The sequence below is a fragment of the Oncorhynchus keta genome, chromosome 10, assembly GCF_023373465.1.
Source record: "Oncorhynchus keta strain PuntledgeMale-10-30-2019 chromosome 10, Oket_V2, whole genome shotgun sequence".
Taxonomy (NCBI): Eukaryota; Metazoa; Chordata; class Actinopteri; order Salmoniformes; family Salmonidae; genus Oncorhynchus; species Oncorhynchus keta.
The window spans coordinates 53,320,190-53,346,248 of record NC_068430.1 but is presented as its reverse complement, the minus strand read 5'-3'; the positions used below and the strand labels follow the sequence as shown (position 1 = coordinate 53,346,248).

Genomic DNA, 26,059 nt, shown 5'->3' with positions numbered 1-26,059 from the left:
GCAAACCACCACACAAGTCAGAGTTGTCATAAAGTCCATCTTTAATTATTATGAGCTCCATCACAACCCTGTGACTCAGTTCAGTGTCTATAAATGAATTCTCTGAGAGTGTCAACATAATGGCAACTGAGATCCTTTATAGCAAAGATCCACCCCCCTAGTCGACATGACAAATAACAGATCTTAAGAACATTATACAAAGAACATTTTTTCTTGAGAGAGGAGTATCCCATCGCCAGACAGTATTTAGCTACAAATTATCATTCAGTTTGGTCCCCTAAACAAAGCTCTTATCTCGCTCTTGGTACCACACAGGACCAAAAACAAAACCTCACCCACTTGTCACGCCTTGGTCTTAGTATTTTGTGTTTTCTTTATTTGTTTGGTCAGGCCAGGGTGTGACATAGGTTATTGTGGTGTGTTTTTGTCTTAGGGGTTTGTGGGGTGTCTACGTAGTCTATGGCTGCCTGGGGCGGTTCTCAATCAGAGTCAGGTGATTATCGTTGTCTCTGATTGGGAACCATATTTAGGCAGCCATATTCTGTTTGTGTTTTCGTGGGTGATTGTTCCTGTCTCTGTGTTTGTTTTCACAAGATAGGCTGTATAGGTTTTCGCGTTTCGTTTGTTGTTTTGCTATTTAGTTATTTCATGTATTGTTCATTATTTTTTCATTAAAGAACATGAGTAACCACCACGCCGCATTTTGGTCCGACTCTCTTTCACCAAACGAACGCCGTTACACCACTAGCATATATCAAATGCACCCCCTCCTGGAGAAGATCACAGAGAGACAGTGACTGGCACACAGACATTGTGGAGCCAAGAGATAATTGGTTCCCCCTCATTCTTCCCTTCACATGGTTTAAAAGATATGTTTACATTTGAAGACAAGCTTGACCTCTCAAGCTTGACGTTCAACGAGTCGTACAGATAAAAGAAACAGAAGAGTAAAGGCTGTTATAGCAGATAAGGAGAGACCAACTCCATATTAATGCCCATGATTTTGGAATGAGGTGTTTGACGGACAGGTGTCCACATACGTTTGGTCATGTAGTGTAGATAAGTACAAGTTAGAGCAGGTTGTGGGAGGAAATTATGAAAATATTCTCCAGTTCTAGTCCCTGGAGAGTAAAACTATGTAGACAGACAGAGAGATAATAGTCAGGGTTGTCTAATTGTAATAAGGGATTTTTTTTATCAATAATGACTAATTATGTATACATTTCAATCAGGACTGACTAATCAGAATACTATTATGTTGCTGTATAGATGTATAAATTATCGTAAATTATCTCAATCGGTGAGGGACGATGTAGGAAAGATTGTGAACTATACTGCCATTGAACCGGAGTGGAGGAGGGACGGGACAGTTTGAAACCTAATGACGTCATTTTCAGGTTATAACCTGTTGTAAATTGTATCATGTTTTGTACTCTCGAGAATAAACGCTATTGCTTGATTTTGAGACTGGTCTCTGCCCATTTTATGCAAGTAAGTATCTTACAAATCCTTAGAAATGGGCAGAGTGTATTAATTGAATTGACATATAGGAATTTAATTCCTCTGACATATAATGAAGCCTGTTTCTTTGTGATATCTGTCCTCATACATGGAGAGCTGCAAAAGACTGTCTGCTGTGAGAGAAAAGTGATGTATTTACCTGATTTGTTTGATATTAATAGTTATCAATTAATACTTAAGTAATAGTAAAACATTTCTGTTCTGCTAAAACGCAAACCTAGGCTAGGGGATCTGTCTCTAATTTGACTGATTCTGTGTTGATTTCTAAAATGAACATTAACGTTTTATCCAGTTGTGAGCTCTCCAATTTGTTTTATTTGATTGTCACTCTGTCTAAGGATATCAGCCATGTGAACCTAGTTTGCAATTTATCATAATGGCATGCATCCTTATTGCAGCCATAGTCCTACAGTAGGATGACAATGCTCGTCTAACAGGCATGTGCAATGTGCACTTTGTCATTGTACATCTGAAGCAGAGAATAGCTAGCTATATGTCCTCAATATAACATGATACCAATAGATAATGTGATGCTAAGCCAGATTTTCCATAAACCAGATTTTCTACAAGATTTTTCTGACATATTCCATTGTTTAGTGCAAATCCAACCCTTGTATTCTAGGTACAGTACTGCACATGCAAATAAGGAGCTGACACCATTTGTAGGCTAATTTAAAAAATGTACAAAAATAAAATAAAATAATGGGGCATGGGGAGTGTTGTAATTCTATTTATTTGCTGAGAATGATTTTAGAACACAGAGACCAAATCAAAAGGTCAATGGCATGGAGGAGGATTGCAGAGATGGTTAGTGTTGATGCTGGTGTTATGCAGGTGAATGAGGACCCAAAAGCGACTTGGCGAAAACAGAGTCTTTATTCCAGTAAAGGATATAAGCAATACTCCTGGACAATCAGAGCAGAAAACAAAACATAAAAAACTTAAATCCACTCGTAGTGACGAGGACAGACTGGAGACTCGACCATTAACTGTAGGTTGCCTCGGGAAGGCACCGACCGTAGCGGACTCAGACACCTGCTCACACGCAGCATCTGAAGGAGACAAGACACGACAGGGCGAGACAAAGACACAGCACAGCGAACATCATACAAGGATCCGACAGGACAGAAACGGAAAACAAGGGAAGAAATAGGGACTCTAATCAGAGGACAAGATAGGGAACAGGTGTGAAAAGACTAAATGAGTGAGTAGGAGAATGGGGAACAGCTGGGAGCAGGAACGGAACGATAGAGAGAGAGGAGAGAGAGGGAAGGAGAGAGAAAAAGGGAACGAACCTAATAAGACCAGCAGGGGGAAACGAACAGAAGGGAAAGCATAATGACAAGACAATATAAGACAAAACATGACAGCTGGGTGAAGAGAGATTTTAACAACAATGTTTGCAAATCAAAGCCACAATTTCCTTTACCCAAAGTACCCATTCATGTGCATTTTACATGTCGGCCTATGTATTTTACAGGAAGTGAGCTATAATCATCAATGTCATGACCCAGTATAATGAAATAGCCATAAACTATAATATATGACAATCATGAAGTTAAGATACCATAATCCAATACCATTTTACATGGGAAATTAATGCTTGCTGTGTCATTTACAATGTTATAATAATTGTAATGCATCTGTGTGTAGCTGGTGTAGATGAGTCAGGCGCAGGACAGCAGATATGAGTAATGTACACAATTTTACTCAACAATAATCACAATACACGTCAAATAACTCAAAGGACACAATAACGGACCGCAATACAATAAACAATCACTCACAAACACACATGGGGGAACATAGGGTTAAATAATGAACAAATAATTGGGGGATTGAAACCAGGTGTGTAAGACAAGGACAAAACAAATGGAAAATGAAAAGTGGATCGGCGATGGCTAGAAGGCCGGTGACGCCCGAACGCCGCCCAAACAAGGAGAGAGACCGACTTCGGTGGAAGTCGTGACAGCAATGAAAAAGTGTGACATTATAAGGTAAGCTATGCTAAGAAGGTTTGTTCTTGATCCTATTGTTTCATCATCTTGGTGAACAACAAAAAATGACCAATTCAAGTTACTCATTACATGTGTCTATCCTTATACAAAGCCAACAGCATGTCATTCTAGTGTATTTGATCAATCAGTTACAGGATATGACCCATCTCTGAGTCATGTCCAATTCTTAACGTCCAGATAACCTCTGACCTCTAGGCCCTACCCTGACCAGACCCTCTTACTGTCAGCATCACGTGTGTCAGGGAGAAGGTGCCATCATCAGGGGAGAGGGGTCCTTTGAGGCTGAACAATTTTTGAGGCTGAACGACAGGATGACCATGGTCACCTCGGGGCAACTGTCCGGCACCAGGCAGTCGAGGACACAGACGGCATGGCAATGGCCACCGCTGGGATAGGCCTCTGTTTGGATCTGTCTAGATCGGACCATTTATAGTTGAGTGATGTTGGAGTTGCCAAGGATGAGGATGGGTCGCGGTGGGTTGACTCTCCACTCGGGTTTGTAGCATTGACCTAAGCCCTCCCCCGCTCCATTTTATCTTCTGTTGTGGCATATCATACAAAGGGGGTAAGTACAGTCTTCTCTGAACCAAATTTGAAAAAGGTGCTTTTAGATAGAAAATGGACAGAAAATGAAATCAACAATTAAATAACACAGGTGTTACATTAAAGGTGGCAGGGAACTGTAGATGTAGAAATTGAACTATAGAAGGCAGAGACAACCAGGGGTTGGAACCAAAATTATTTTCCAGTCGTTATTATCCAAACTCCTATTTATTTACTTCCATTCCCACATAATAAAGTTCTGAACTGGTTCGAACCCCAAAATAGTAACGGTTCATATAGTTCCTTTCATACATTTTTATCTTGTGAAATCAACATGGATTTTACATTTAGCTCATAAATTAGCTCCACCAATGAATGTGGATAGAGCAGCTTGCTATGGCACAGGTATGCTAGTTGTTTACATGTTTGATGGACAGATAAGTGCTGGTGTGAGAAGCGATTGAAATCTCACAGGGGGTGAGAGAGCCAGAGAAAGGGATGCTCATGGAGGAGGCTTGGTTTGCAGCGCTGAGCATTATGACGTGTTTAGGCTATTACTAGCACATCCTCTTTTGAGGATGCACATCAGATCCTAAGATGTTCGACATAATGCTACATTTTAAGAATAAAACATATTAAAGCAACCTATTTAGTGCTTTAGCGAGGGGTACTGTAGTATGTGTGCCTGCCTGTGTGTGTGAAAGAGAGAGAGGTGTGTGTGTGTCTGTGTGTGTGTGTGTGTGTGTGTGTGTGTGTGTGTGTGTGTGTGTGTGTGTGTGTGTGTGTGTGTGTGTGTGTGTGTGTGTGTGTGTGTGTGTGTGTGTGTGTGTGTGTGTGTGTGAATAGGCCTCTCTCTCCCCTCCACCCTTCCCCCTCTCCTTGTCTCTGGCAGGTTGCAGCAGCCCCTATCGAGGCGAGCCGGCTGGTCATTGTCCACGCAACACCGCAGAGAGGCTTGTGCATTGCACCACTTGGAGACAGATATACACACAGAGCCATCTCTCTCCTCCTCCTCTCTCACATTCTTGCCTCTCCTCCATCCGGCAGCATCCTACTCTCGCCTCCACCTCCAGCAACCATGGCCAGCACCGTATCAGGTAAAACATCCAACATTTTGTTAGCAACTATGTGTTATAAAATGGGTGTGGACATGTATTTATCAGATGAAATCCTTCTGTTGTATGATTTTAGACAGAATATCGAGATGTTATTGAAGATGCGTTGCTGGGTGGGGAGCGTTTTGATATGAACTGAGATGTGTTGCTCATATAGGTGGTTTATTTTCCATGTAAAATAGATCTCTGAGAGCATCATTTATTTGACCTAATGTCTGGCCACATCAAATTTGTCCATTTATGAATGGAAGAGGATCTAGGAATCACATTTGTTTCATTTGAATGCTTATAAAGGTCATATGTACAAACTGAGGGTTGCATTTGTTATGTCCGTCTAAAATGACCAACCATGCTGTGTATCATGTTCCTAAAGAACTGGATTATTTTATGGGATCAGATCATTTCCATTGCTGATTGGAGATCTCAGGGATTTTCCTCAGTCGTGCCAAGAGCTGCGATCTTAAATGGCACATTATTCCCTATATAATGGACTATCTTTGACCAGGGCCCATAGGGATCTAGTCGGAAGAAGTGCACAATATAGGGAATAAGGTGCATTTTGTGACACAACCAAGGTGTGACTGCTGATAAAATGGCTGCTTGATGATGCAGACCTGAAGCAATAAAAAGGGCTTGGGCTCATTGGGCTTGCAATGCGGGAAGCTATAGGTCCCATACAGTTTATTCCATATGAATCACCAAGGGTTTAAACCTCTGACAAACCTATGATACATTACAGTATTTGATACAATATATTGTATAGAATGTATCACAATATGACTCAATAAAATATGATACAGGACAGTATAACAGCTCCACCCTTTAGGCCTGCTTATTTGATTCTAGAACAGTTCAGAGATCACCGACAGCTATAGGATCTTGTCAGCATCATCAGCCACGCAGCCAGCTAAAAGGCAGGCGGTTTGTGATGAACATCAATACTCATTTCACATCTTTTCCATCAAAGAATAACTGTTCTTAGCGTAGGTATTACTGTTTGACTATATATGCAGCATGGAATAAGTATTCAACGTGTTATGGTGCTGTAGATTATCAGCCTGTTGTGTCATATCAAAAGCTAAGCGCCGTAACAAACTCTACAGTTACTGCAGTGTCAAAATAATGTGTAAAGAATCAGTAGCATACATAAGATTATCCTGTCAGTCAATCCTTTCTTTTGTGGAAGTGAACTGTAGATGTCTCTGGAGAGCTTGATCTTCAGTAGGGAGGAGCTAATCCAATCTTAAACCCCCTCTACATCAGTGATCTTTTATCCAACCCCATGGTACATTTATTTTTAAGTGCGGTACACCAGACTTAACATGTTTGACATTAGAGAATTTTCCAATAAAGAAAATCGTCTCAGTTCTATTAGATAGATAGCTCGGAATCCACAATATGGCAAAGGTTGAAAAGCCATAACACATACGTTCTCAACAGCCTGTTATGGTCAATAATATCAAAGGCTGCACTTAAATCTATCATTCCAGCTCACACAATCTTCTTATTATCAATTTCTTTCAACCAATTATCAGTCATTTGTGTCAGTGCAGTACATGTGTGCCCTTCTCTATAAGAATGTTGAAAGTCTATTGCTAATTTGTTTACAGAGAAATTGCATGGTATTTGGTCAAACACATTTTTTCCCCAATGGTTTGCTAAGAGCTGGCAGCAAGCTAAAAGCTCTGCTGTTAGAACCAGTAAAGGCCACTTTACCACTCTTGGGTGGTGGAATGACTTTGTCTCCCCTCCAGGCCTGAGGAGAAAGACTTCCCTCTAGGCTCAGATTAAAGATATACAGATAGGAGTGGCTGTAGAATCAGCTACCATCCTTAGTAGCTTTCCATTTAAGTTGTCAATGCCAGGAGTCATTATTGATCGATAACAATAATTTTTCCGTACAAATGTCAAACCTACAATGCTTTTCTGTCATTATTTGTTTTTATGCATGAGTACAATGGCTCACTGGTAATTGTTGGCATTTGTTGGCATGGTATCATGTAATATCTTATGTTTCACCGAGTCGTGGCTGAATGACGACATGAATAACATACACTCTAACAGCATGATAGAACAGCAGCTTCTGGTAAGACAAGGGGTGAAGGTCTCTGTACATTTGTAAGGAACAGCTGGTGCACGATATCTAAGGAAGTCACAAGGTTTTGCTCGTAGAGGAACTCATGATAAGCTGTAGACCACACTATCTACCTAGACTGATTTCATCTGTATTTCTCGTAGCTGTCTACATACCACCACAGACTGATGCTGGCACTAAGACCGCAGGAAAACGCTTACCCAGAGGCAGTGCTCCTAGTGGCCGGGGACTTTAATGCAGGGAAGCTTAAATCCATCTAACCAAATTTTTATCAGCATGTTAAATGTGCAACCAGAGAGAAAAACAACTCTTAGCCACCTTTACTCCACACACAGAGACACATACAAAGCTCTCCCTCGTCCTCCATTTGGCAAATCTGACCATAATTCTATTCTACTTACAAGCAAAAATTAAAGCAGGAAGCACCAGTGTCTCGGTCAATAAAAAAGTGGTCAGATGAAGCAGATGCTAAACTACAGGACTGTTTTGCTAGCACAGATTGGAATATGTTCCGTGATTCTTCCGATAACATTGAGGAATACACCACATCAGTCATTGGCTTCATCAATAAGTGCATCGATGATGTCGCCCCCACAGTAACTGTACGTACATACCCCAACCAGAAGCCATGGATTATCGGCAACATCCGCATTGAGCTAAAGAGTGAGCTGCAGCTTTCAAGGAACGGGACTCTAATTCGGAAGCTTATAAGAAATCCAACTATTGCCCTCTGACGAACCATCAAACAGGCAAAGCGTCAATACGGGACTAAGATCGAATCAAACTACACCGGCTCCGACGCTCGTTGGATGTGGCATGGCTTGCAAACTATTACAGACTACAAAGGGAAGCACAGCCGAGAGCTGCCTAGTGACACGAGCCTACCAGACAAGCTAAATAACGTATATGTTCGCTTAGAGGCAAGTAACACTGAAACATGCATGCATCAGCTGTTCCGGACAACTGTGTGATCACGCTCTCCTCAGCCGATGTGAATAAGACCTTTAAACAACAGGACTGATAACCAGGACGTGTACTCTGAGCACATTTTCAACTTCTCCCTGTCTGAGTCTGTAATACCAACATGTTTCAAGCAGACCACCATAATCCCTGTGCCCAAGAACACTAAGGTAACCTGCCTAAATGACTACCGACCCGTAGCACTCACGTCTGTAGCCATGAAGTGCTTTGAAAGGCTGGTCATGGCTCATAACAACACCATTATCCCTGAAGCCCTAGACCCACTCCAATTTGCATACCGCCCCAACAGACCCACATATGGTGCAATCTCTATTGCACTCCACACTGCCCTTTCACACCTGGAAAAAAGGAACACCTATGTGAGAATGCTATTCATTGACTACAACTCAGCATTCAACACAGTGCCCTCAAAGCTCAACACTAAGCTAAGGACCCTGGGACTAAACACCTCCCTCTGCAACTGGATCCTGGGGACTTCCTGAAAGGGCGCCCCCATGTGGTAAGGTTATGTAACAACACATCCGCCACACTGATCCTCAACATGGGGGCCCCTCAGGGGTGCGTGCTCAGTCCGCTCCTGTACTCCCTGTTCACTCATGACTGCACGGCCAGGTACGACTTGCAGATGACACAACAGTGCTAAGCATGATCACCAACAACGACGAGACAGCCTATAGGGAGGAGGTTCACCAACAACGACGAGACAACCTATAGGGAAGAGGTGTTACATCTGCTCCTGCCACGCCCTTCACTTCTCATCCTGGACCACCCTAACCTGCCACCACTCCCCCAGTGCTCTCTCTCTCTCTCTCCTTCTCTCTCTGTGTGTGTATGTGATTGTGTGAGTGGAGAAAGGTGTGATGGAACCAGAGCAGATGGTGCAAGGACAACAACCTCTCCCTCAAAGTAATCAAGACAAAGGAGATGATTGTGGACTACAGGAAAAGGACGACTGAGCACGCCCCAATTCTCATCGGCGGGGCTGCAGTGGAGCAGGTTGAGAGCTTCAATTTCCTTGTCGTCCACATCACCAACAAGCTAACATGGTCCAAGCAAACCAAGACAGTAATGAAGAGGGCAAGACAAAACCAATTCCCCCTCAGAAGACTGAAGAAATTTGGCATGGGTCATCAGATCCTCAAAAGGTTCTACAGCTGCACCATCAAGAGCATCACTGGTTGCATCACTGCCTGGTATGCAACTGCTCGGCCTCCGACTGCAAGGCACTACAGAGGGTGGTGCATAAAGCCCAGTACTTCACCGGAGCCAAGTTTCCTGCCATTCAGGACCTCTATAACAGCCATTGTCAGAGTAAGGCCCTAAAAATGGTCAAAGACTCCAGCCACCCTAGTCATAGACTGTTCTCTCTGCTACCACACGGCAAGCGGTGCCAGAGCGCCAAGTCTAGGTCCAAGAGGTGTCTAAACAGCTAAACAGGCTCCTGAACATCTAGTCAAATGGCTACCCAGACTATTTGCATTGCCCCACTTCCTCTTCTACGCTGCTGCTACTGTCTATTATTATCTATGCATAGTAACTTTAATAATTCTACCTACATGTACATATTACCTCAATTACCTTGACGAACCGTTGCCCCCGCACATTGACTAACCGGTACCCCCTTCAATCTTCCGGCGCCGACAGAGATGGCCGCCTCGCTTCGCGTTCCTAGGAAACTATGCAGTTTTTTGTTTTTTTTTACGTGTTATTTCTTACATTAGTACCCCAGGTCATCTTAGGTTTCATTACATACAGTCGAGAAGAACTACTGAATATAAGATCAGCGTCAACTCACCATCAGTACGACCAAGAATATGTTTTCCGCGACGCGGATCCTGTGTTCTGCCTTACAAACAGGACAACGGAATGGATCCCATGCAGCGACCCCCCAAAAAAAACGACTCCGGAAAAGAGGGAAACGAGGCGGTCTTCTGGTCAGACTCCGGAGACGGGCACACCGTGCACCACTCCCTAGCATTCTTCTTGCGAATGTCCAGTCTCTTGACAACAAGGTTGATGAAATCCGAGCAAGGGTAGCATTCCAGAGGGACATCAGAGACTGTAACGTTATTTGCTTCACGGAAACATGGCTCACTGGAGAGACGCCATCCGAGGCGGTGCAGCCAACGGGTTTCTCCACGCATCGCGTCGACAGAAACAAACAACTTTCTGGTAAGAAGAGGGGCGGGGGCGTATGCCTTATGACTAACGAGACATGGTGTGATGAAAGAAACATACAGGAACTCAAATCCTTCTGTTCACCTGATTTAGAATTCCTCACAATCAAATGTAGACCGCATTATCTACCAAGAGAATTCTCTTCGATTATAATCACAGCCGTATATATCCCCCCCAAGCAGACACATCGATGGCTCTGAACAAACTTTATTTAACTCTTTGCAAACTGGAAACCATTTATCCGGAGGCTGCATTCATTGTAGCTGGGGATTTTAACAAGGCTAATCTGAAAACAAGACTCCCTAAATTTTATCAGCATATCGATTGCGCAACCAGGGGTGGAAAAACCTTGGATCATTGTTACTCTAACTTCCGCGACGCATATAAGGCCCTGCCCCGCCCCCCTTTCGGAAAAGCTGACCACGACTCCATTTTGTTGATCCCTGCCTACAGACAGAAACTAAAATAAGAGGCTCCCACGCTGAGGTCTGTCCAAGGCTGGTCCGACCAAGCTGACTCCACACTCCAAGACTGCTTCCATCACGTGGACTGGGATATGTTTCGTATTGCGTCAGATAACAATATTGACGAATATGCTGATTCGGTGTGCGAGTTCATTAGAACGTGCGTTGAAGATGTCGTTCCCATAGCAACGATTAAAACATTCCCTAACCAGAAACCGTGGATTGATGGCAGCATTCGCGTGAAACTGAAAGCACGAACCACTGCTTTTAATCAGGGCAAGGTGTCTGGTAACATGACCGAATACAAACAGTGCAGCTATTCCCTCCGCAAGGCTATCAAACAAGCTAAGCGTCAGTACAGAGACAAAGTAGAATCTCAATTCAACGGCTCAGACACAAGAGGCATGTGGCAGGGTCTACAGTCAATCACGGACTACAGAAAGAAATCCAGCCCAGTCACGGACCAGGATGTCTTGCTCCCAGGCAGACTAAATAACATTTTTGCCCGCTTTGAGGACAATACAGTGCCACTGACACGGACTGCAATGAAAACATGCGGTCTCTCCTTCACTGCAGCCGAGGTGACTAAGACATTTAAACGTGTTAACCCTCGCAAGGCTGCAGGCCCAGACGGCATCCCCAGCCGCGCCCTCAGAGCATGCGCAGACCAGCTGGCCGGTGTGTTTACGGACATATTCAATCAATCCCTATACCAGTCTGCTGTTCCCACATGCTTCAAGAGGGCCACCATTGTTCCTGTTCCCAAGAAAGCTAAGGTTACTGAGCTAAACGACTACCGCCCCGTAGCACTCACTTCCGTCATCATGAAGTGCTTTGAGAGACGAGTCAAGGACCATATCACCTCCACCCTACCGGACACCCTAGACACACTCCAATTTGCTTACCGCCCAAATAGGTCCACAGACGATGCAATTTCAACCACACTGCTCACTGCCCTAACCCATCTGGACAAGAGGAATACCTATGTGAGAATGCTGTTCATCGACTACAGCTCGGCATTCAACATCATAGTACCCTCCAAGCTCGTCAGCAAGCTCGAGACCCTGGGTCTCGACCCCGCCCTGTGCAACTGGGTACTGGACTTCCTGACGGGCCGCCCCCAGGTGGTGAGGGTAGGCAACAACATCTCCTCCCCGCTGATCCTCAACACTGGGGCCCCACAAGGGTGCGTTCTGAGCCCTCTCCTGTACTCCCTGTTCACCCACGACTGCGTGGCCACGCACGCCTCCAACTCAATCATCAAGTTTGCGGACGACACAACAGTGGTAGGCTTGATTACCAACAACGACAAGACAGCCTACAGGGAGGAGGTGAGGGCCCTTGGAGTGTGGTGTCAGGAAAATAACCTCACACTCAACGTCAACAAAACTAAGGAGATGATTGTGGACTTCAGGAAACAGCAGAGGGAACACCCCCCTATCCACATCGATGGAACAGTAGTGGAGAGGGTAGCAAGTTTTAAGTTCCTCGGCATACACATCACAGACAAACTGAATTGGTCCACTCACACAGACAGCATCGTGAAGAAGGCGCAGCAGCGCCTCTTCAACCGCAGGAGGCTGAAGAAATTCGGCTTGTCACCTAAAGCACTCACAAACTTCTACAGATGCACAATCGAGAGCATCCTGGCGGGCTGTATCACCGCCTGGTACGGCAACTGCTCCGCCCTCAACCGTAAGGCTCTCCAGAGGGTAGTGAGGTCTGCACAACGCATCACCGGGGGCAAACTACCTGCCCTCCAGGACACCTACACCACCCGATGTTACAGGAAGGCCATAAAGATCATCAAGGACATCAACCACCCGAGCCACTGCCTGTTCACCCCGCTATCATCCAGAAGGCGAGGTCAGTACAGGTGCATCAAAGCTGGGACCGAGAGACTGAAAAACAGCTTCTATCTCAAGGCCATCAGACTGTTAAACAGCCACCACTAACATTGAGTGGCTGCTGCCAACACACTGACACTGACTCAACTCCAGCCACTTTAATAATGGGAATTGATGGGAAATGATGTAAATATATCACTAGCCACTTTAAACAATGCTACCTTATATAATGTTACTTACCCTACATTATTCATCTCATATGCATACGTATATACTGTACTCTATATCATCGACTGCATCCTTATGTAATACATGTATCACTAGCCACTTTAACTATGCCACTTTGTTTACATACTCATCTCATATGTATATACTGTACTCAATACCATCTACTGTATCTTGCCTATGCTGCTCTGTACCATCACTCATTCATATATCCTTATGTACATATTCTTTATCCCCTTACACTGTGTATTAGACAGTAGTTTTGGAATTGTTAGTTAGATTACTTGTTGGTTATTACTGCATTGTCGGAACTAGAAGTACAAGCATTTCGTTACACTCGCATTAACAACTGCTAACCATGTGTATGTGACAAATAAAATGTGATTTGATTTGATTTGATTTGATTTATATATACAGTTGAAGTCAGAAGTTTACATACACTTAGCTTGGAGTCATTAAACTCGTTTTTCAACCACTCCACAAATCTTTTATTAAAAAACTATAGTTTTGGCATGTCGGTTAGGACATCTACTTTGTGCAAGACACATGTAATTTTTCAAACAATTGTGTACAGACAGATTATTTCACAATGAATGAACTGTATCACAATTCCAGTGGGTCAGAGGTTTACAAACATTAACTTGAATGTGACTTTAAACAGCTTGGAAAATTCCAGAAAATGATGGCTTTAGAAGCTGTTCTGTCTCCTAGAGATGAACATACTTTGGTGCGAAAAGTGCAAATCAATACCAGAACAACAGCAAAGGACCTTGTGAAGATGCTGGAGGAAACAGGTACAAAAGTATCTATATCCACAGTAAAACTAGTCCTATATAAACATAACCTGAAAGGCCGCTCAGCAAGGAAGAAGCCACTGCTCCAAATCTGCCATAAAAAAGCCAGACTACGGTTTGCAACTGCACATGGGGACAAAGATCGTACTTTTTGGAGAAATGTCCTCTGGTCTGATGAAACAAAAATACAACTTTTTGGCCATAGTGACCATCGTTATGTTTGGAGGAAAAAGGGGAGGCTTGCCAGCCAAAGAACACCATCCCATCCTTGAAGCACGGGGGTGGCAGCGTCATGTTGTGGGGGTGCTTTGCTGCAGGAGAGATTGGTGCACTTCACAAAATAGATGGCGTCATGAGGGAGGAAATGTCTGTGGATATATTGAAGCAACATCTCAAGACATCAGTCAGGAAGTTAAAGCTTGGTTGCAAATGGGTCTTCCAAATGGACAATGGACATGCATACTTCCAAAGTTGTGGGAAAATGGCTTAAGGACAATAAAGTCAAGGTATTGGAGTGGCCATCACAAAGAACTGACCTCAATCCTATAGAAAATGTGTTGGCAGAACTGAAAAAGCGTGTGCAAGCAAGGAGGCCTACAAACCTGACTCAGTTACACCAGTTCTGTCAAGACGAATGGGCCAAAATGCACCCCTTATTGTGGGAAGCTTGTGAAATGCTATCTGAAACATTTGACAGAAGTTAAACAATTTAAAGGAAATACTACCAAATACTAATTGAGTGTATGTAAACTTCTGACCCACTGGGAATGTGATGAAAGAAATAAAAGCTGAAATAAATCATTCTCTCTACTGTTATTCTGACATTTCACATTCTTAAAATAAAGATCCTAACTGATCTAAAACAGGGAATTTTTACTTGGATTAAATGTCAGGACCTCTACACCAGGATGTGTCAGAGGAAGGCCCTAAAAATTGTCAAAGACCCCAGCCACCCCAGTCATAGACTGTTCTCTCTACCACCGCATGGCAAGCGGTACCGGAGTGCCAAGTCTAGGAATAAAAGGCTTCTCAACAGGTTTTACCCCCGAGCCATAAGACTCCTGAACAGGTAACCAAATGGTTACCCGGACTATTTGCATTGTGTGCCTCCCCACCCAACCCCTCTTTTACGCTGCTGCTACTCTCTGTTTATCAAACATGCATAGTGACTTTAACTATACATTCATGTACATACTACTTCATTTGGCCCGACCAACCAGTGCCCCCGCACATTGGCGAACCGGGCTATATGCATTGTGTCCTGCCACATACCACCCACCAACCCCTCTTTTACGCTACTGCTACTCTCTGTTAATCATAAATGCATAGTCACTTTAACCATATCTACATGTACATACTACCTCAATCAGCCCGACTAACCGGTGCCTGTATAAAGTCTCGCTACTGTTATTTTTCACTGTCTTTTTACTGTTGTTTTAATTTCTTTACTTACCTTTTGCTCACCTAATACCTTTTTTGCACTGTTGGTTAGAGTCTGTAAGTAAGCATTTCACTCTAAGGTCTACCTACACCTGTTGTATTCGGCGCACGTGACAAATACACTTTGATTTGATTCATCTTTGCGAAACTGTTTCAGTTCTTCAATATTCTTAAGATGTCTGGTGTGAGCCTCTCTCGAGGTCATGCCACAGCATTTTAAATCAGGTTGAGGTCAGGACTCTGACTGGGCCACTCCAGAAGGCGTATTTTCTTCTGTTGAAACCATTCTGTTGTTGATTTACTTCTGTGTTTTGGGTCATTGTCCTGTTGCATCCCCCAACTTCTGTTGAGCTTCAATTGGCAGACAGACAGCCTTACATTCTCCTGCAAAATGTCTTGATAAACTTGGGAATTCATTTTTCCGTCAATAATAGCAAGCTGTCCAGGCCCTGAGGCAGCAAAGCAGCCCCAAACCATGATGCTCCCTCCACCATACTTTACAGTTGGGAAAAGTTTTTGATGTTGGTGTACTGTGTCTTTTTTCCTCCACAAATAGTATTGTGTGCTCCTTCCAAACAACTCAACTTTAGTTTCATCTGTCCACGGAATATTTTGCCGGAAGCGCTGTGGAACATCCAGGTGCTTTTTGGACAGCAGTGGCTTCTTCCGTGGTGTCCTCCCATGAACACCATTCTTGTTTAGTGTTTTACGTATCGTGTATCGTGGACTCGTCAACAGAGATGTTAGCATGTTCCAGAGATTTATGTAAGTCTTTAGCTGACACTAGGATTCTTCTTAACCTCATTGAGCATTCTGCACTGTGCACTTGCAGTCATCTTTGCAGGACGGCCACTCCTAGGGAGAGTAGCAACAGTGCTGAAATTTCTCCATTTATAGACAATTTGTCTTACTGTGGACTGATGAACATCAATACTTTTAGAGATACATTTGTAACCCTTTCCAGCTTAAAGCAAGTCAATAATTCTTCATCTTAGGTCTTCTGAGATCTCTTTCGTTCGAGGCATGGTTCACATCAGGCAATGCTTCTTGTGAATAGTAAACTCAAATTTTGTGTGTTTTTATAGGACAAGGCAGCTCTAACCAACATCTCTAATCTTGTCTGTTGCATTTGGGGTAAACTTTGAACATTGAGATATTAAAGAGATGATAGATCAGACTAATAGTATATAAAGGAGTGAGACGTTAATGGTTATCTGTAGCAAGACAACTAAGCTTGGAATGTGCTGAGTGCAGGGAAAACAATTGCATGTGACAGTACTGATAAGGGGAGAAACTGTTGAAGGCTCATATTACCTAGTTCCCTGCTTAGCAAGAAGGATGCAATGTTTAGAGATAAGGAGGAGACTTACCACCATGAGGGAAGCCATTTTCTTTGCTGTTACGACCCTTTGGGAAGAATTAAACTTGGTTAAGCTTCTCTAGTGTCTGTGAGTTATTTACTCTGTAAAATAAGAACCTAACATGTCTCATTGATTGGACTCCAGGTTAGCTGACTCCTGACTCCAATTAGCTTTTGGAAAAGGCATTAACCTTGGGGTTCACATACTTTTTCCAACCTACACTGGGAATGTTTAAGTGATGTATTCAATATAGACAAGACAAATACAATATTTTGTGTGTTTTTAGTTTAAGCACAGTTTTCATCTATTGTTGTGATTTAAGATGAAGAGCAAATCAAAAATGTCTGACTAATTTATGCAGAAATCCAGGTAATTGCAAAGGGTTCACATACTTTTTCTTTCCACTGTAGAACATAGCCACAGAGTGTTCTGGTTATGACTGCTGTTTCAGACATGGCTCCCTGGCTCTAGCTGATAGAAGACTCATTCTCTGTCAAGCAGACAGCGATATCACCTTGGCAACACAGTTTCTAGGAGCAATCGACTCACACAGACACACACCAGCTACCCTCCCACCCTCTCTCTGTCTCTCCCACTCCATGCACACATGCAAGCATACTCACTGACACCCACAGACACACACAAACACTGTAGGCCATTAATTTCACTACACACAGAGCGTGCACGCTAGGACACAATCCCTTCATTGTGGTGCTTGACTAAGTTGGTTGTCGCTTTGACATCGTGCCAACTTCTAAATGTATAATCTTTGTCTAAAATCGGCCCACCAGGCCATTATTTTACACAGTGTGCACTCACATGCAAACACACACACAAATAAACAAACCTTCCGTCCCTGAGCTGCTCAACTGAGTAGCCCTGCTGCAGTGGGTGGAGAGAAGGGGAGGGTTGGGTCTGCACTCAGTCTGACCCACGAACTGTGTCGCCAGGGAAACAGTGCCTGTGTTTGCGATTGTCTGATTACACCGGTATCTATTAAATTACCTTGAGTGTCTGGGAGAATTTATGAACATGCTGTGGGTAGATATTTCCAGTAGTCACAGATCTTGGATAAGTGTACCCAAATCCTAACACACTGCTTCATTGGATTCCGCTCCAGACCTGCTTACCCGGTTCCTAATCTTCTTGCCCCCAGCCTCAGCCTTCGTCCAGATTCCATACTACCCGCCCGAGATCCCCTGGACTGCACCTCATCTCCTCTCCCGCTTTTCAATAAATACATTGGTTAGCTATCCTTGTCTCCTCGTCTGAGTCTACATTTGGGTTCACCTGCACCGCCCCGCGTAACAGGAGGTCCGAGACCTGACCGTGTGGTGCAAGGACAACAACCGCTCCCTTAACGTGATCAAGACAAAGGAGATGATTGTGGACTACAGGAAAAGGAGGACTGAGCACACCCCAATTTCCCTCGACGGGGCTGCCGTGGAGCAGGTTGAGAGCTACAAGTTCCTTGTCGTCCACATCACCAACAAACTAACATGGCCCAAGCACACCAAGACAGTCGTGAAGAGGGCACGACAAAACCTATGAGATTTGGCATGGGTCCTCAGATCCTCAAAAGATTTTTACAGCTGTACCATCGAGAGTGTCCTGACAGGTTGAATCACTGCCTGGTATGGCATCTGCTCGTGCTTTGAGTCTTTGACCTACAAATGGTCAAAGACTCCAGCCACCCTAGTCATAGACTGTTCTCTCTGCTACTGCACGGCAAGCGGTACCGGAGCGCCAAGTCTAGGTCCAAGAATCTTCTAAACAGCTTTTACCCCCAAGCCATAAGACTCCTGAACATCTAATCAAATGGCTACCCAGACTATTTGCATTGCTCCCTCCCTCTTCTACGCTTCTACTCTCTGTTATTATCGATGCATAGTCACTTTAATAACTCTACCTACATGTACATATTAACCCCTGTATATATACAATCGCTATTGTTATTTTACTGCTGCTCATTAATTATTTGTTACTTTTATTTCTGACTTTTTGGGGTGTTTTCTTACAACTGCATTGTTGGTTAAGGGCTTGTAAGTAAGCATTTCACTGTAAGGTCTACATCTGTTGTATTCGGTGCATGTGACACTTTTGATTTTATTTTATAACCTGCCTAAGTTTGCCCACTTTGCTGATTAAGTAATCATTCAAATAATTAGCAACATCAAATGGTTTTGTGATGAATAAGCCATCTGATTCGATGAAAGGTGGCGTTGAATTTGCATTTCAGCCCATCATTTCATTTAAAGTACTCCAAAGATCATCCCCCCCCCCCATCTCTTTAAATTCCACATCAAGTTTTTAAATTCCACATCAATCCATGGAGCCTTAACAGGTGCACGTTTGTCAATAATTGAAAGAAGCCATTTCATAAAAATCACTACAGAACTAAATCAAGTATATACACTACCGTTCAAAAGTTTAGGGTCACTTAGAAATGTCCTTGTTTTTGAAAGAAAGGCACATTTTTCATCCATTAAAATAACATCAAATTGATCAGAAATGCAGTGTAGGCACTGTTAATGAATGTAAATGACTATTGTAGCTGGAAACGGCTGATTTTTTGATGGAATATCGACATAGGTGTTTCAGCACACAGACCCTCGTTACACGTCAGTGAAGATCTCTCTTTATTTTATAAGGACACAGAACATCATTTCTAGGAAGGAGTTCAAACCCCTGTTGACAAAGATCTTGTGACACTGAAAGATGCTGCTAAAGAGAGGAATGAACTTGATGAACTCAGCCAAGTCAGTCGTGTTGAAGCCATCCTTGCTACTGGCATGTGTGTTGGCGTGCAGGCCCTGCCACAGCATTTTTTTGTGAGCTGTCTCCTCACAAGTGTTGGTTCACAGTGCACAATCCCAACCGAACCTGAAAGTGGTAGCTCTGTGACGTGTCGAATCATTATCACTGACGCTACGTAAATATTACATGAGCCAAAGCACAGTGAGGAGTCAAGAGGAAGGAAGTTTGCCGCATACAATTGTAACTTTAATGTCATCCAACTTCTAGCCATTGTGCCTGTTTCTGCCTCGGACAACTCCTTCACCCAAACATGATTTGCATAAAAACAAAAGGCAGTTGGCTAAAACTGGAACAGAAACAACTTCCACTGTGTTCATTGTTGGCTTAGTTGAAAATCTTTTTTTCAGTATTAACCAGTTCCGTTTTTACTCAACCGTCAGCGAGGGTTCAATACCGGTGACCGGTAGAAAATAGTCAAAAATAAAGAAAAACCCTTGAATGAGTAGGTCTGTCCAAACGTTTTACTATTTTCTACATTGAAGAATAATATATATGTATGTACATATATTAATATATATTGTATATAAAAAAGTGTATATATATTTTTTTCCTGCCTCTGGGGCCCATGGGCCTGGCCCCAGGGGGCTTCACCCCCGGTAAAACCCCTACGCTTAATCCGGCCATGCCGTCATATTGAACCCTAACACATACACATACACACTCTTGGACACACACTTATCTACAACACACACCGTACAGTGCCCGTGGATAAGCTACAGTATGGACATGTAATCCACCACATACACACACACTGCACAGTCCTAGTGAGTGGGTGAAGTGAAAACCAGAGATAAATGTCTACATATGAATAATTGATCATTCTCTCAATGTTACTGGGGATGGGATTAAACCCCCCAAAATATTCATGCCATTCGTCCTGTCATACAGTCATTTGTTATGAGCAATATACAATACAACCTGAATTCAACCTTTTCACATTAGACCTTTCGTGCACACATTATTTAATTATATGATGATATCAGCTCTGTTTAGCGAATACAACATGGCTGTATCATTCACAATAAATGCCAGGTGCCAATTTAAAAGTGGATTCAAGGATAACTGTGGATATCTCTTCTCACTCTGTCTTCTCCTCTCCCTCTTTTCCAGCCTACTCGGACAAGATCAAAGAGATGTCCATGCTGTCTCTGATCTGCTCCTGCTTCCACTCACAACCACATCCCAACAGCCTCTACCAATATGGAGGTTAGTGATGAAGAGCTCTATGCGTTTGCCTCTGTCCCATAGAGATCATATAATTATGCTCAGAATGTAATTCTATGGTTTGTCTACTCCATCCACCTTTGCTTTTGTCTCTCTCTCTCTCTCTCTCTCTCTCTCTCTCTGTCTCTCTGTCTGTCTGTCTGTCTGTCTGTCTGTCTGTCTGTCTGTCTGTCTGTCTGTCTGTCTGTCTGTCTGTCTGTCTGTCTGTCTGTCTGTCTGTCTGTCTGTCTGTCTGTCTGTCTGCATAGCCTTACTGCCCTAATACCTGTTGTCCTCCACAGACATGGAGGTGAAGTCCCTAAACAAGCGGGCATCCGGCCAGGCCTTCGAGGTCATCCTGAAGGCCCCCGCTGACCTCTCTCCTGACAGGCCCCAGCCGCTGTTCTCTCCCCCTAAGAAGGACCTCTCTCTGGAGGAGCTCCAGCAGAGGCTAGAGGCTGCGGAGGAGAGGAGGAAGGTAAACAGAGAGCATGACAGAGAATGGGTCTGCAATATCTTTTTCACCCCTCAATTCTAATCATGCTTCCTCTCACTCTCCCCATTCTTTCTCACCATCTATCCCTCTTCCACACTCCCCTTTCTCTGTTTATCCCTCTTTACCATCTCCTCTCACTCTTCTCTCTCTGCAGTCTCAGGAGGCCCTGCTCCTGAAGCAGCTGGCTGAGAAGCGGGAGCATGAGCGAGAGGTGCTCCACAAGGCCCTGGAGGAGAACAACAACTTCAGCAAGATGGCAGAGGAGAAACTCAACTACAAGATGGAGGTCAACAAAGAGAACCGCGAGGCCCACCTGAATGCGCTCAAGCAGAGGCTCCGTGAGAAGGTAAATCGCCCACTGACTGTCAATCGAAGCTATGGCCTAGTCTAGAGAAATGAAAGACGTGGAGCATTATGTGGGTACCGAGTAGCGAGTAGAGTATCAAAGGCAGGGTTGGAGGTGCTCTTTGGTTTTAGGGGGCTACTGTAATGGTTAAAACAAGGAGGACCAAGGCCGTAGACATATGCATTGTGAATACCTGTGAGGATGACCTAGCCTGTGTGACAACAGGATGAAATGCAATATAATTAATTTATTAGCCTGAATGCCAGTCTGTAAGTAGATACCATTCTGTAACATCCTTGGCAAGCCAACAATTTAGCATTGCTAAGTGGAGAAACAATCCGATTTCTTCACTCTTGTTGGATGGCAGTTGAGGTTGAAACATGAAGAATAGAGGAAGGTCTTGGACCATGTCTTGTCCTTCGGAAGAACAATTCTACGAGGTTATGGTTCTATCTATCTGTGCTCATATATCTAGGCTATCTCTCCATCGAATGACATGACAAGCAGAGAGAAACAAAAAGCAAAATCAATTTATGTGTAAGAGGCTACAGCATGCAGGGAACAGTGGGAATATCTACATGAACTTATACTGCGGTATCGTATTGCAATTTTTTTCTAACTTTCAGTTTGTTCTATCACAGGAAATCCATGCCGATGAGGTCCGTAGAAACAAGGAACTCCAAGCTGACCTCTCTGGTTGAAGATATTTTCTACGGTTTTGTCAAGAGATTCTCGTCTGGTTTTGGTTGGAAAGAAATGCTACTTTTTTAAATCTTGATGTCTGAAAGTCTCTTGCATTGTTCAATATACACTGGTTTCACAAGCTAATAATTCAACAACAACTTACACCGATTGTTTCTCATCTCTCAATTTATTTATTTTAAATAATATTGATATTGAACACGGGTAGAGCTGAAGTAAGGCCCAAGGTCAAGGGTCAGATTTACTAAACATTTGCACCTTTCTTAAGACTGCACCTGTGAGTTCATACAAGGGAACAAAATGAAAACATTTGAAACATTTCTTCTTTATCTTAGGAAACCTATTCCTTCTCTTACCTTTATTTTACATTTAATTTTACATTTAAGTCGTTGTGTTCGGTTCTGTCTGGAAAAATAATCAGTAAAATTTTACACTTGTGCAAATGCTTGGTAAGTCGGGCCCTCTGTGTGTGTCAGACCTAAGAAGCTACTGTTAGATCATAATGATGAATTTCCCTTATTGATCCAAAAACATAGCTCAATAGTTACGCTTAATTCTCATAGGAAGTCATGATTATGCTGCATCTGTACTGTGAGCAAACCTGTTACACAAATTGCCAAAATGTCTTTCTCTTGAAAAATGAGCTTGAGGTCTTTACACAATCCCTCCATCTATTGCATAAGGTACTGTATAACAGGGGAGCAGAGCCAAGCTAAATTGATTCAAGTGTTGCTCTTGCTTGGACCATGTGTAAAAGGGGTATCTGATAATATACAATATTCAGCACACTCTATAGGCAAACACTATAACCTGGTCATTCATCATATATAGTCACACCCATTGTCAGTTTGTGCAGCCATCTTCAATCAAGCATGCAACGTCAATCAAGTGACTGTATAAAATGGAGCACAGTCGCATTTAGGCTTCAGTTCAATAAAGTTCAGTATTCAGTTTGCCGTATACGTCAGTAAATGAATAAGGTTACGATACATACGTTTAAACTGCTTTAAGAGTGGGTTCCGGTCTCTTTTAGGTTTAATTTCCTAGCTACTGAAATCTCCCACACAGTCTGTTTATTTCTGAGAATCACTCAATTCTGCTGTCACTTTAGGGGACTACATTTAGTAACAAGATGACTCCTCTACAGAGTGCCATAGTTTGTTTGCAGTGAGATACAGAGCAATGTGACAGAACTGTTTTAATGCAAATTATATGCAAAGTGTTTATTTGATTTTGTTATTGGATTATGATGTGAATGTTGGCATGTAATGTAGAGGCATCAAATGCTGACACAGCACTGAATGTATTGCCAGACACACTTACCCTTCTAGCAGCCTATATCTTAATTTGGTCATCCTGTTGTTGCAGGAATTTTCCTGCTTAGCAGGAAATGCAAACTTGTAGTGTATTTAAGGTTTGAAAAGGCTTCTAAAGTTTGTAATTTCCACTTAAAAATGTCAGTCTTGATTTACTCTAATGAGTAAATGTAACAAACCCTACAAAAATGTCCATTCATTATAATCCACATAATACTTCACAGTTCTTGTTGCTGCAGGATCATTTTCCTGCTGTAGCAAACTGGTTCAATTTAAGATCCTACATCTGTAGGCAACTCGTGCCTGGTTTCCCTATAGCAGTGTTATTTGGGATAAGACTGCTCAGCTTCAGTAGGGTTCTGCTAGGACACATTCCTTTCATGCAGGTGCTTGACTTGGTTGGTTGTCGCCATGTATTAAGTAACCTTGACACCATGCCAACTTCTGTTTTTATTCTCCTTGTCTAAGATGAGTCCACCAGGCCACCATGCTTACACAGTACATACACACACACTGTTGGCCATTCATTTAACTTAGATTCATTGCATACAGCGACTCTGTGTGCATAACTCAATAGTATCTCACCTTTAATAAAAGGTTAACTGGCTGCTGTTGCTGGAATATAAAGTCTGATGAACTATAATAAAGTTGGTGATACCTTATTTTGTCATTTACATTTGTGACCCTTATTAATTAACATATTACAATTCTTACAATAACCACGTTTCCATCCAGACTTTTTATGCTAGTAAAGTCCATCTCGGGTTAATGAATGTCATGACAGGCCTGATGGAAACATGACATTTGTTCGTAAACTTTCCAAATGTCGACAAAATAAAATCCACTAGTCAAGGTGGTATCTTTTTGTTTCAATAAAACGTATGATGTGCGAAATGGTGGCAGAAACTCCTTTATGCGCAAATATTAATATAATAATCATCTCGAAGTCAACTTGGAGTCACGGAATCAAATCAAATCAAAGTTTATTTGTCACGTGCGCTGAATACAACAGGTGTTACAGTGAAATTATTTACAGGCTCTAACCAATAGTGCAATAAAGGTATTAGGTGAACAATAGGTAGGTAAAGAAATAAAACAACAGTAAAAAGACATTACATTATATTACATTTAAGTCATTTAGCAGACGCTCTTATCCAGAGCGACTTACAAATTGGTGCATTCACCTTATGACATCCAGTGGAACAGCCACTTTACAATAGTGCATCTAAATCTTTTAAGGGGGGGGGGATTACTTTATCCTATCCTAGGTAAGACAGGCTATATACAGTAGCGAGGCTATAAAAGTAGTGAGGCTACATACAGACACCGGTTAGTCAGGCTGATTGAGGTAGTATGTAGATATGGTTAAAGTGACTATGCATATATGATGAACAGAGGGAAGCAGTAGTGTAAAAGAGGGGTTGGAGGGTGGTGGGTGGGACACAATGCAGATAGCCCGGTTAGCCAATGTGCGGGAGCACTGGTTGGTCAGCCCAATTGAGGTAGTATGTACATGAATGTATAGTTAAAGTGACTATGCATATATGATAAACAGAGAGTAGCAGAAGCTTAAAAAGAGGGGTTGGGGGGGGCACACAATGCAAATAGTCTGGGTAGCCATTTGACTACCTGTTCAGGAGTCCTAAGGCTTGGGGGTAAAAACTGTTGAGAAGCCTTTTATTCCTAGACTTGGCACTCCGGTACCACATGCCATGCGGTAGTAGAGAGAACAGTCTTTGACTGGGGTGGCTGTGGTCTTTGACAATTTTTAGGGCCTTCCTCTGACACCACCTGGTGTAGAGGTCCTGGAAGGCAGACAGCTTAGCCCCAGTGATGTACCGGGCCTTGCTGTCAGAGGCCGAGCAATTGCCGTACTAAGCAGTGATGCAACCAGTCAGGATACTCTCGATGTTGCAGCTGTAGAACCTTTTGAGGATCTCAGGACCCATGCCAAATCTTTTTAGTTTCCTGAGGGGGAATAGGCTTTGTCGTGCCCTCTTCACGACTGTCTTGGTCTGTTTGGACCATTCTAGTTTGTTGTTGATGTGGACACCAAGGAACTTGAAGCTCTCAACCTTCTCCACTTTAGCCCCATCAATGAGAATGGGGGCATGCTTGGTCCTCCTTTCCTGTAGTCCACAATAATCTCCTTAGTCTTGGTCACATTGAGGGATAAGTTGTTATTCTGGCACCACCCGGTCAGGTATCTGACTTCCTCCCAAGAGGCTGTCTCGTCGTTGTCGGTGATCAGGCCTACCACTGTTGTGTCATCTCCAAACTTAATGATGGTGTTGGAGTCATGCCTGGCCATGCAGTCTTTGGTGAACAGAGAGTACAGGAGGGGACTGAGCACGCACCCCTGGGGAGCTCCAGTGTTGAGGATCAGCGTGGCAGATGTGTTGCTACCTACCCTCACCACCTGGGGGCGGCCCGTCAGTAAGTCCAGGATCCAGTTGCAGAGGGAGGTGTTTCGTCCCAGGATCCTTAGCTTAGCGATGAGCTTTGAGGGTACTATGGTGTTGAACGCTGAGCTGTAGTCGATGAATAGCATTCTCACAAGTGTTGTTTGGTATGTTGTTTATTAGGCTATAGATTAA

General features: G+C 43.2%; 1 protein-coding gene across 1 annotated transcript; it reads left to right on the top strand.

The window, feature by feature from the left end:
- Positions 1-4,960: 4,960 nt before the first annotated feature.
- Positions 4,961-24,136, top strand: LOC118388953 (stathmin-3-like). The gene is made up of 5 exons (XM_035778595.2): positions 4,961-5,179; positions 20,510-20,605; positions 20,905-21,080; positions 21,253-21,444; positions 22,086-24,136. The coding sequence occupies exons 1-5, from the start codon at positions 5,161-5,163 to the stop codon at positions 22,143-22,145; spliced, it is 543 nt and encodes a 180-aa protein (XP_035634488.1). The 5' UTR covers positions 4,961-5,160; the 3' UTR covers positions 22,146-24,136.
- The last annotated feature ends 1,923 nt before the right edge of the window (positions 24,137-26,059 follow it).

Bases quoted from the DNA above. Each gene is read 5' to 3' on its own strand.
- LOC118388953 (XM_035778595.2), top strand. The intron at 21,081-21,252 runs GTAAACAGAGAG...CTCTCTCTGCAG, and splicing joins CTGCGGAGGAGAGGAGGAAG to TCTCAGGAGGCCCTGCTCCT. The intron at 21,445-22,085 runs GTAAATCGCCCA...GTTCTATCACAG, and splicing joins AGCAGAGGCTCCGTGAGAAG to GAAATCCATGCCGATGAGGT.